General features: G+C 45.1%; 1 protein-coding gene across 2 annotated transcripts in view; it reads left to right on the top strand.

Moving 5' to 3' along the window:
- Positions 1-449: 449 nt before the first annotated feature.
- Positions 450-12,612, top strand: part of gria4a (glutamate receptor, ionotropic, AMPA 4a) — a gene marked incomplete at both ends in the record, with an annotated part of 80,094 nt that continues 67,931 nt past the window's right edge. For both annotated transcript variants that reach the window (XM_080844258.1, XM_080844257.1), the window contains 2 exons: positions 450-537; positions 1,885-2,043. In XM_080844258.1, coding sequence (XP_080700384.1) covers positions 450-537; positions 1,885-2,043 — 247 coding nt within the window. The remainder of the gene's footprint in view (positions 538-1,884; positions 2,044-12,612) is intronic.

Here is a 12,612-nt window from a genome sequence, read left to right as displayed (position 1 = left end):
TTTTTTTTATCAATGAAATTCGCAGTGAAAACGACTCATAGGGGTAGAACTGAAGAGGGAAGGCGAGTAGTTGCTGTAAATATAAAAGGAAAGAACACGAGCGAGCGAGGGAGAGATAGTGAAAGAAAGACAGAGAGAGAGAGAGAGAGAGAGAGAGAGAGAGAGAGCGCATGTCTAATATCTCCTTGCAGCCACTAGACGCTCCTTACCACTGGCGAGTGTCTCGCTCTCCCTCTCCCCCATCTTACATGTGTAACGTTTAGTGAGCCGGACAGAGCCTTCTCCAGCGGCTGTGGACACTGCGGGGAGAATACAGCAACCATGGATTGTTAAAACTCAATCTCCATATTTTTCTCCCTTCTTTTTCCTCTCTCTCTTTCTCTTTTCCTCTTGCTCTCTCCGCGTGTCACCATCCTCAATGTCTCCCGACAGCTTTTAATGCAACGAAAATGAGGATTACTTACTTACAGCTGATCTTGGTATTTGCTGGCTTTTGGGAAATGGCAATGGGGGCTTTTCCGAGCAGCGTTCAAATCGGTAAGTAAAGCCAATTAAAATAGACCGTGTGTTGTATTTTGGTGGTGCAATTTCGTACCCGTAAAATAGATTATCGGTGCATTTAGTTAAGAGGATTTATCATTTCTTTAACATTTGCTTATTAAGACCGAAGTGCATTCACTGAACGTTATCAATCATGAGTCATAATGAGAGAGATTATTTGTAATTGTTTACTCCGCATGCAGAGCGTTGAAATCAAACGTTATTCCTGCTGTCGTCTTTTTACTGCAAATTAATCTCGTTTTTTATTTGCTCGACGTCCTATCCTCATTAATGTTTTAGTTCGCTTTGTTCCGCTCCTTTCCGTACGAAAGCGCCACTGCAGTATTCTCACTGGCAGACAGTGTTAGCGCGGGATGCCTATCCTGGACGCTCCATCACACTACTGGACTCGGATGAAAGTTTCGCATCACACAAGATTCGCTCGCTTGCCTTGCTTTGCTTTAGATTAATATCCCCCACCCCGCCCCCCTCCTCACCATGTTCCCCTCTACCCTCTAACACAAACGCAAGTAAAACGGGAGAGGAAGCACACGTACACAGACACACACGCCAGCGGACACAAATACACACAGAGTGAGACACACACACACACACACACACACACACACACACAGACCCACAAACACTCAAGCACACAGTTGAGCACACTGCCCCGGTTAGATAAAATGAGTGCTATTTAATTTATTCAGTCAGTGCATCTCGCGAAGCACTGGTCTGGACAGGAGGCGACTTGATGAGATTCCGGTCTTTGACACAGCCTCTCGCTTCTGACAGCACTGCCGATAAAGTTAACACAATAAATATGGTCCAGTGAATTCACCATACACCCCCTTTCATTTCAGAAGGCATTTACATATCACTGCAATGCACACACAGCCTTCCCGTTGTGTGAGTGCACGCTTTCACATCCAATCCAAAAGAGATATACTAATTGAAGGAATATCGAACCCGACCGCGCCATACCGCCTTTTGGACAAACGTTAGCCATAATTAAAAGATTTAGTGCACGCCGGCCGATATCAGATGCAAATCCGATTCACTTCGATAGATTATGATGGAACTGTCTGAAGCAATTTATAAAACGCCATAAATACGAAAACACGTGGTCATACACTGAGACTGATGTATTTATTGTGTATTTTGTAGTCGTTTATAAATGACATGCCATTTTTATGAGAGAGATGATTGCTTTGCTCAGTATGTGCTCTCTTCCCCTCCTCCCCTCTCTCCTCCCCTTTCTTTGCTCTCTCTCTCTCTCTTCCTCCCTCCCTCTCTCTCTCTCTCTCTCTCCCTCTCTCTCTCTTCCTCTCTCCATCTCTGCAGGGGGACTCTTCATCAGAAACACCGATCAGGAATACACAGCCTTTCGCCTGGCCATCTTTCTGCACAACACCAGCCCCAATGCTACCGAGGCCCCCTTTAACCTGGTGCCTCACGTAGACAACATAGAGACAGCCAACAGTTTTGCCGTAACCAATGCCTGTGAGTGACAGTTGTCTTTTCATCATCATCATCCTCACTGGGAGGGGGCGGGGTGGGGAGCTGGAAGCTAGAGTGTGGGATAGAAAATATCTCTGAGAAATGGAATTGGTGTTGGCTGAAGGATTGGTTGGTTGATGTCATATGTCCTCGAAAAGTGTGTATACATGTGATGGCTACTGAAGAGAAGCCGTATCATAGGTCCCTCTGTGACAGAAATGTGGAAGCACACACACACACACACACACACACACACACACACACACACACACACACACACAAACACACGGTCACTAACACGAACACAGTTTTCAAATCCCATGTGCATTGCTGGTGTTTGTCATAGCCATGAATGGCAGGTTGTGAGTCCTTCAATCTCACAGCATATCACATATTTTTTCACTACTCCTCTTTCACTCTGCTCCCTCTCTTTCTGTGTGTGTGTGTGTGTGTGTGTGTGTGGTAAGTCCCTCATTGTGTATGGGGCTGAAAGGCCTCCCTGGTGGGCCTGGCTTTTATTTCATTACCGCTGTGTCTGGTTGGCATGTGAGATAAAGACAGTGGGTGGTGTGACGGAGGGGATTTCAGCTGGCTGCAGGCGAGGCGGGTGCCGGGGCCCGCTCTGCTCCTCTCATCTGGGCTGAGCGAGGGGAAGGTACATGCCTGCCATGGGACCTGTGCTCTGGTTCTGGGGGGGATGCAGAGGGAATAGACACAGCTAGGGAGTAGGGGGCCGCAGCGCTAAGCATGGTGTTGGTTATGGAGATGGTTTGGTGGTTGGGCTCTTATCAGCGTATGGGTTTTAGGGTAAAAATAGTGGGGCACTCGGTGTCCATTTCTGGCTCACAATTTTTTAGGTCCATCCCCCCATCTGCTTCTCCATCTCTTTCTTTCCATCCTTCTCCATCTATCTCTCTCTTTCTCTTCATCTTTATTTTTCGGCTGTGGTCATTTGTCAAGGTGCTGGCATAGCAACTGCATTGCTATTTGTCGAAATTACCTGGCATAACATAACATAATTGGCAGTTTGGCAAAGTCCTGGTTAGAAAAATATGTTCTATTAGACCAGCTTAGGGTGTAATAAAGCAGTTAAAATAGGCTACCTTACCTAAACAGATGGTGCTTAGTGAGTGTTATATTTTAATGAGTTATCAGGTCCTGTGAACCTTCATCTTCAGGCAAAGATAGTCCTGCAGCTCACCATTGGGGCTCAGCACATTCCCTGTAGTGCAGGTGTTCTTGTTGCGACTGGCTTTGAAGGTTCCATTAGGTAAGTAACTACGTGCCATCAGCTCTTATAATTCAGAAAAGAATAGGACCAAAACGTTCTGTCTTTTCGGTTGTTGGAACTCTTCCCCCTGGCAAGACCCCTGAACAGAGTGTTAAAAAATAGCTAATTTCAGATGGAGACTTCTGCCATTCAGCTCTGATTTAGACCCAAGAAATGTGTGTATAATGTCTGAAAGCCTTTAGAACTGTGATCAGTACCCCGTTGTGATGCTGGTTAGATATTTTACCAGGATCTGGTCCAATAACCATTCTCTTTCTCTCTGTTCTCCCCTGCCTATCTCCAAACTGGCTCCATCCTAGGACTTTCGGCAGTCATCACCATTAGAGGGTGATGCTGCTTTTGAGAATGAGAGGGCCGATCCATGCAGTTATTAGTTAGTTCCGACTGTCTTCCTCTGATTCCTCAGGCACTAGATAAAAAAGCATAACCATGTTTTCCCTTTCTCTCTCTCTCTCTTTCTCTCTCTCTCTCTCTCTCTCTCTCTCTTTCTTCCTTTTCCTTCGGAGAATGGTGTGTAAATCAATGGCTAAATGAAGTGGGTGCAAGCCATCTTATAAAGAGAATTGTTCTGACCTTGAGACGTGGTTTCGGAGAAGCAGCAATATAAAGATTGCCACGCTATTCCTTGGTCACATTATGGGTCCAAAGAATTTCTGTCCCTTTCTTCTTTTTTCCCATTTGTCTCCCAGAAAGCGCTTAGCCTTTTCTGAAAGAGGTTTCCTTTTGGGAAGATGGCAGTAAAAAAAAAAGTCTATTTCTCAGCTCTGGGTATTCTAGGCACTAGTGTTCGATGGCAGTCAGTTCTTTAGTGCATCTATTAGTGTGTGTGATCATTTGGAGTGCTGGTGTGGGTTGTTACCACTGTGCCAGCTGTCAGAGATTCTCAGTAAGGGTTTCTGTCTTTTCGTTATTTTACAATGGAGCAGAGGAACAAGAGACTGTTTAAGAGATTACAGAGTGAAGAGAAGGGACAGGGACAAGAGAGAGGGAGAGATGGAGAGAGGGAGAGAGAGAGGGAGAGGGAGAGGGAGAGGGAGAGGGAGAGGGAGAGGGAGAGGGAATAATTGACTGAGGAAAAAAGCAGATTGAGAGAGAAGACACCAAACAAAGAATGAGATTGATGATGAAATGATAGTGTGTTTTGTGTGTGTGTTTTGCGCACATGTGTGTGTGTGTGTGTGTGTGTCAAGCAGATCTTAGTGTGATTGTGATGTTTATTCTGGCGACAGGTGAATGAGAAGACAAACACTCTTGGGATTTAGGATTTGAATGGGAATCCCTGGGAGGCTTTTAGGAGCTATTGTTTAATTTGGGTTAAATCACGTTCATTTGGAGAGATAATAGTTTGTCTCAGTGTTTTGCTGGAAGCTCTTGAAAGAAATTACTGCTACTTTTTCTGCCTCTGACTATTTTTGGAAACTATATTTTTGGTTGATACTGTACTTGCAAATAGAGTTTTGGAGTTTGATTGAGTTTCATCTTATTTTTGTTTCAATAATGGATATTTGTCATGTGCAAAGCCCTCAAGGATATGTTGGCATTTTTCTTTTAATGACTTAGCTCTGTGTTGCACTCGTTTCAGGGTCTTTTTTTAATTTGCAGACATTTTTAGAAGATCCTTTTTCTTCATTCTTTGTGATATTTTCAGTGATATTTTCCAACACAATATGGTGGACAAGGTTATGCAGTCTAGGGAGACTGAAGATGTCTGACTAACAGTGGATGCAAAGTTAAAACTGTATTCGGATCATTTCACCACGCATTAAAAAACTAGCATGAACATGCACAGTCATCGCACACACCAGTCCAGACTGTCCACGCAGCACCAAAATCTTGTGTCCATGCGGAATGGCGCATGTTGAACATGCACAGTCAACGCACGCACCAGTCCAGACTGTCCACGCAGTACCATAATCTTGTGTCCATGCGGAATGGCGCATGTTGACAGCACATGTCCATGCAGGTCACCATCCTGGTGGCGAAATGTGCATCATGCGCACCATGCATGGACCTTAGCGTAGCCGTGTCTGTGGAAGTATACTTACCTTAAGTCGTATAATTATTACGATTTAAGAAAGTTTAGTCATATAACTATTACGATTTAAGAAACCTTTAGTCATATAACTATTATGGTTTAAGAAACCTTTAGTCATATAACTATTATGGTTTAAGAAACCTTTAGTCATATCATTATTATGGTTTAAGAAACCTTTAGTCATATGATCATTACGGTTTAAGAAACCTTAAGTAATATAATTGTTACGGTGATGATGCTGTGATGGTTGTAGTGATGGTCACTTCCATGGAGTCACTGATAGTGATGACAATGATGATGATAAACGAAACGGGTTCGAGGATGAATTACATCCTATTATTTAATGTTCCTTCACATATAGTCTTGCCAAGATAGATATGTATACATAAGACAGTATATGCAAATGTCAGCAAAAAACCATCACAAATTTCAGTCAAAATGCTAAATCACACTTATGTGATCAGCAAATGGCATGTTCTTATTCCATTCCACTTGTTCCAAATCTATCACTCCTGAATGGCTTCATGAGCTGGACAGAAAATAGATACAGGCAGAACAGAACCACATTAATTTCCCATACATCATCATTCTGACGTTGGGTTGAAGGTTCCCTTTTGTGATTGTCGTGTATTGATTGGTTCCTCGACTGTTTTCAGGGACGTTCATCAATATGAGCCGTTTAAATGGTTTGAACTGGAAACGCGTTAAGGTGGGCTATATCAGTGTGCAGTGAGACCCCATTCCAGTTCCCTCCAGCTCCTACCCTCCAGCTGTCTGCTCCATCTCACTGCGACTAAGGCACAGCAGCACAAGCACTTACAAAGTGATTAAATGTAGCTGCCCCGACTCACAGCACTACAATTCCCACGATGCCCTTGTCCTGCTGTTTGAACAAGAGGAATTCTTCAATCCCTAGAGGTTGTGTACGCAGTGTTTGACAGAAAATGTCCATTAGCGTCGGTCTTAGTTAAGAAATGGTCTTTATCACACATCACTGACATTGTGAATAACAAAAGAGGCTCGCGGCGATCCAAACATCTTTCTTGCCTGGTGCTGATTCATCTCATTTGAATGATTTGGTGACTAATTAAAAAGTAAAACCATTGAACTTTTCATGAATGAGTGGTAATGCAAGGCCTTGTTGGTCTATGTGTGTGTGTGTGTGTGTGTGTGTGTGTGTGTGTGTGTGTGTGTGTTTGCGTGTGTGCGTGTGTGCGAGTGTGTGTGCTTGCGCATTTGAATGTGCCCTGCTTTTCAAGCACAGCATAAGAGGTGCTTCATTCTCCATATGTCATGCACCAAGACACTCAACCGGCAGCATGGGCGGCATCACAAAAGCCCGAACCTGTCACTCATCAGGGCTCATCCCCTGTCATCTAAGCGTTTTCAGCACCAGGCATTAGAAGAATTCATTTCCTTCACACTGCCTCTTCTTTGTCTTTGAACCTCCCCCGCCTTAGATGTCCAGGCATGAAAGTTAGGCGACTTCCGAGCCTTACTCAGTTAGATGACTTCCAACAGGGGGCTTCCTCTGCGAGTTTCACTGCTCCTTCCCGTCAGTTTAGAGTCAGTGAATGCCTCATGGTGCCCTGTCCGAGGTGCTGAAACAACAGACGGACATGCTTGCATAATTACAGGAGGAACACAGGCGAGCTGTCAGAAAAAAAGGTGGGGGTAGGGGGGTGGGCAGGGAGGGAGTGGAGGGAAAAATATACATATTCATAAAATGACTAAAATGCAGTCTTTCAGCGCCTAGTCATCCACTGACATTTAAGGCATCAAAAATATACACAGTATATAACCGATAAATTGAAATTCAGTGTGATGATTTTCCAGCCCACGTTTATTTCTGTCTGTGAGAACAGGTTTCACAGCTCATGATCCCTCTTTTCTAACACATACCTGCGATCACCTGGAGACGTGCTCGTGTTCATCAGAAGCCTCTCTCTCTCCTTCTGGCAGAGGGGGAGACTATGCAGGGGGGCTGAGATTAATCAGGAGTGATCTTGGTCATAATGTCATGCCATATCATAATCCTTCACACTCCCTCTGCTGGGAAACCACTGGATTTGGAGTTTGTGGATTTTGTGTGTTTGTTTGTGTCCTGTTTGTGTGTTTGTTTATTTGGCGGGGTTTCTAACACCCTCTGACTGCTGAGTTTTTTTTCCGCCTGTGTGTGGTTGAGATCCTGATTGTCTCTCATGGTTATATTATATTCTTCCTGTGCCAGTGGCTGTAAGTGTGTGTGTGTGTGTGTGTGTGTGTGTGTGTGTGTGTGTTAGTGTGTGTGTGTGTGTGTGTGTGTGTGTGTGTGTGTGTGTGTGTGTGTGTGTGTGTGCTGGACTTGTTATTTTACAACCTTCCCTTGATTGCTCAAGTAAGACCATAACTCAGGGACTGCCATTCATTTCCTAAACGGAAAAATCATTTAAAATCAATATTGCCTCTGATATCCACTGCTATGTAGAAAAGGTTCATAAAAGGAAATAAAAATGTCTGAAGGGTTCCAGCTGCTGCATACATCCAGCAAAGTTGTCTGCGATACATCCTCATAGCACAGCCCAATGCAGCACACGTGATACTTGTATTTCTTTAAGGATAGCTTCTGCTTTGGAGAAATGCCTTATTTATAGATTGGGTTTGTGTTTGTAGTGGGGAGTCTCTGCTTCTAGCATCCTATAAAATATACAGTACACCCCCTCGCTCACTAGTAATTGTGTAGCAGCAGGTTTCCAGAAACACCTGGTTTGCCTGTCAGAGTGTTTGTTTGTTTGTTTGTTTGTTTGTTGTGTTTGTTCGAGCCCTTTTGTGTGGAGGGCTCAGGGCTGATGGAGTTGTGACTCACAGGCCTGAGATGAATGGGGCTTCAGATTGTGCAGCGCTGAAATAACCAGGAGGGTGGTTAATATTGATGAGAGCTTATCCCCTGCCATTCCCTGCTTCCCACCGAGGCCCAACAGAGAAATGACCTTTTCCAATGCACACGCAAGCACACACAAGCCCACACACACACACACACACACACACATACCTCCCCCAACTCGCACTGACCACACGTACACCACACACAGACACATGCAAACATCACACATAGACACACAAACGCACACAGACACACACACTCACACACAATGTAGGCTTCCTAATCCCTGGGTGCTTCTTCAGTTTTAACAAGCCAATGAAAGGACACCCTTAGGCGTCAACCCTCGGCACGACCCCTTCCGCCCACCCACCTCCTCTGCCAGTCTTTCAACTCAGCTTGTGCAGTGACATGTGGCTATAATTAGCCATGATCTTTCTCTTTAATTGGGTCTTGGCCAGAGTGGCATCACCACATGTGCTATATGGAGCCACTGTAGGTCTGTGTGTGGTTAACAACACACACACACAGAGGATCATATGCATACTCATGCAGACACACATTGTCAAAACACACACACCCCTGCGCACACACACACACGCACACATTCAAATACAAAGGGACATGCAGAAGATTCACACATACATAAATCTGGTGGCATATCTACAAAAAAAATTATTCATGCATACATGCTAGCACACATGCAGAGCTACATGTACACTAATATACAGTACATTACATACGTGTGTGTGCATTACTACAAATATGTGAGTTTAATACCTGTGTTAGTTGATTTTAGTTGTCTTTTCACGTCCTGTGAAACTATTAGCATTCACATTTTGAACAGCAGGAATGAATTGTTTTCTCCTACACAAAATGGAAGAAAGAGACCTCATTAGCTCATAAGCTCATTGGAATTTCACCACAGGCTTCCTTCCAGGGTTGTGGAATAACTTTAGCGACTGCTGAACATTTCAAAATAAATGAATTTGAACTGAGATAAAAAGTAATTAAGCTGCAGAAACCGAAGTGCCACACAGAAAAGTGGGGGGGGGGGGATCTAATTATCAAGACAGAATATGCCCTTTCTATGACAAACACAAGGGTCACAAATATTTGCACTGCAACTGAAACAGTGGCATAATAATAAGAGGGCTCTGGATCAGGCCAATGGTCCGGCATGGATCTGCTGGAACCGTCCCAGATGAGGGCCGGGTTCGGTCCAGACTCTGGTGCCGTCTAGGCAAAGAGCTGCAAGCTGCTGGCCAGCACTACATGGACCCATCTGACTGAACAGCAGTCTCAGGAAACCACATTCATCAGAGAACTGATGGCACGTCACGATGAGGTCGAGAGATCATAGGGTCAGCTAGGTCAAGAGTTTAATGTCATCATGTAGAACAAATGCACACATACACACACCAAAACACACAACTTACCACACACACACACACACATAAGGGCACACACAAACACACATAAGAAATACATACACACGCACAGTACACATACACACACACACACACACACACACACACACACACACACACACACACACACACACACACACACACACACACACACACACACACCAATGCCTGAACAGTAAAGACATCAATGTTGAGACCCCATAAGCACTGTGTCTGCAAATAACAAATCGGTTCTACAGTCGCGCTCTGTGGAATGGATGGAATCCCATTAAGACCACTGGCCCTCTCTGGTCCCACACAGAGATCAGCTTCACTACAGAGGCAGTCGATCATGTCCCCAGCATCGACAGGCTGCCTTCCAACAGCTGAAGTGATTGATAGCTCTTCTCCCGCTTCTGTTTTCAGCCCTCCTTAGCCAAGGTGCTACTTATGTTAATGAATGGACACTTACGGCATAGACATGAGGTGAAGCATGGGTTTCTATAACAACACACACACACACACAGGATCATATGCATACTCATGCAGACACACATTGTCAAAACACACACCCCCCTACACACACACACACACACACACACACACATTCAAATACAAAGGGACATGCAGAAGATTCACACATACATAAATGTGGTGGCATATCTACAAAAAAAGTATCCATGCATACATACTAGCATACATGCAGAGCTACATGTACACTAATATACAGTACATTGTCACACTAGCGGTAGTGTCGTAAACGTGCATCCAGATGTTTCTGTTTGTGAAAGCATTATATAGGGAAGGGCCTCTCTAGCATAATGCATAAGGCGGCCATAACACAGGCACCCGTGCATGAAATGTAGGGAACAAGGAATATGTCAAAGCCTATACCACCCTGCTTGGACATGTATATTCACTGACACACATGAATACACACACACACACACACACACACACGCACGCACGCACGCACGCACGCACGTACGCACGCACGCACGCACGCACGCACGCACGCACGCACGCACGCACGCACGCACGCACGCACGCACGCACGCACGCACGCACGCACGCACGCACGCACGCACACACACACACACACACACACACACACACACACACACACACACACACAATAGTTCAAGAGTGACCTAAGGCTAGCCAGGTCCACTGCCCTTCTTGAACCACTCCATGGTGTGTGTGTGTGTGTGTATAAATGTCTGGTCTCCAAGGCAACGACTAATGAGTGATGCGCCTAGGAACAGAAATAGTTTGATGATTCATGAGCCCGGAGGAAATGGGAGTGTGGGAGTGGGTGGTGTATGAACAGCCTCTCCCCTTAAGCCTGTTGGCCAGGTCAACCTTCCTGTGCAGACCCTCACCTCCTTTCCTCTCCCCCCCATCCCCATCCTGCAGTCTGCACGTCCATCCGACATGCAGTGCTTGCTCATTCAACCACCCCCCCTTGGTTTGTGTTTGCCCAGGCAGTTTAACCAGGCTGCAGGGTCACAGTGAAGAATATTTTGTCTCATCCTCTCCCTCAGGCCGTGTTTCTGTTTAGTCTGCTGCTGTCTGTCTGCTTGTTTTTTTTTATGCTACGGCTCTGAAACAGAATCAAAGGCCTGTGTTTATTAGTCTGGCATGTAAACAAGCTGGTCATGCTTTAATCAGATTTGGAAGGGGGAAGTTGTCATTGAAACGATCGCGAGGGGGAGCGAGATAAGACGAATGAAACATTCAACGCTGACAGATTATAGCTGTTTGGAGGCCTGGCTCCAGATAACGGCTGACCCAGGAACAGAACCTGCCTGGATTTTGCCAGGGATCTGCCAGATGAGGCCAGGACTCTTTCCTGCAGACACTACAGACAATGAAACAGAAGATCAGATTCCGATTGAGTGAAGCGTGCATGGGGTTACTTCCTATGGTTAGAGAAATATATTTTATTGGAAGTCGAGTGAGCTCAGCCGGGAGGGCCTGTTTGTGTAGTGAATCAGGTTTTGTTGGAAGGAATGGCAGTGAGGAATGGCTGTATTGGCAATCAATCGCAGACTGAAATAGTGTTTTAATATCAGCGCTCATGCACAGTGATAAGGTCTGCGACAAACACTCATACGTGTCTGGCCTTATAGGGATTTATGCAGTGAGTACTCGCAGAGTGTGCCTGGAAACACGGGGAAACACACACACACACACACACACACACATACCAACTAATACACAAAATACACGACCAGCTAGATACACACAGACACACACACACACATGCAAGCAGAAACAAACACACCAATAAATTCACAAAGCACAAGACCAGATAAATACACACGAACACCGAAATGTTCATAAGTTTCTATCCCGATGGGGATTAATGGAGTGGCTAAATGCCCACTGAGACCAAACTGACTCAAACACACACACATGCTCAGAGAGATACACCAAATACTGCAAGGATCTGTTTACTGCTTTCCAGACTGAGATGAGCCTACACAAAGGCTTTAAAGTTTGTTTGAGTGTGTGTGTGTGTGTGTGTGTGTGTGTGTGTGTGTGTGTGTGTGTGTGTGTGTGTGTGTGTGTGTGTGTGTGTGTGAGTATGCCCTAATCAGGTCTGCATTTGATACCACAGTCTTGAGTCATGTTTGGTTCCGGAGGACACAGACTGTATTAGAATGCCTGGAGTTACTGCTCTCCTCGTTTGCGTTATTATGAAAGTCAGACACTTAGTCAGAAAGCTAGCCAGTACAAACATGTAAAAAACAAGAGGAAGAGAGATGATATGACTGTGTGTTTGTGTGTTTTGGGGGGTATGGGAGTGAGTGTGTGCAACATAGGGGATTCTGCCCATGTGTGTATGTGCATGTTCTTGAGACTAAGGATCTAGTATATGTGGTTGTGTGTGTGAGTGTGTGTGTGGGGGACTGGGAGCGTCCTAACCAGCTCACAGGTCTGTTCCTCAGCTCACCCCAACTAGATGCCACAC

Source organism: Sprattus sprattus (genome assembly GCF_963457725.1).
Source record: "Sprattus sprattus genome assembly, chromosome: 9".
NCBI classification, from domain to species: Eukaryota; Metazoa; Chordata; class Actinopteri; order Clupeiformes; family Clupeidae; genus Sprattus; species Sprattus sprattus.
Note: the sequence above shows the minus strand (reverse complement) of the source record. Positions and strands in the feature narration are given on the sequence as shown.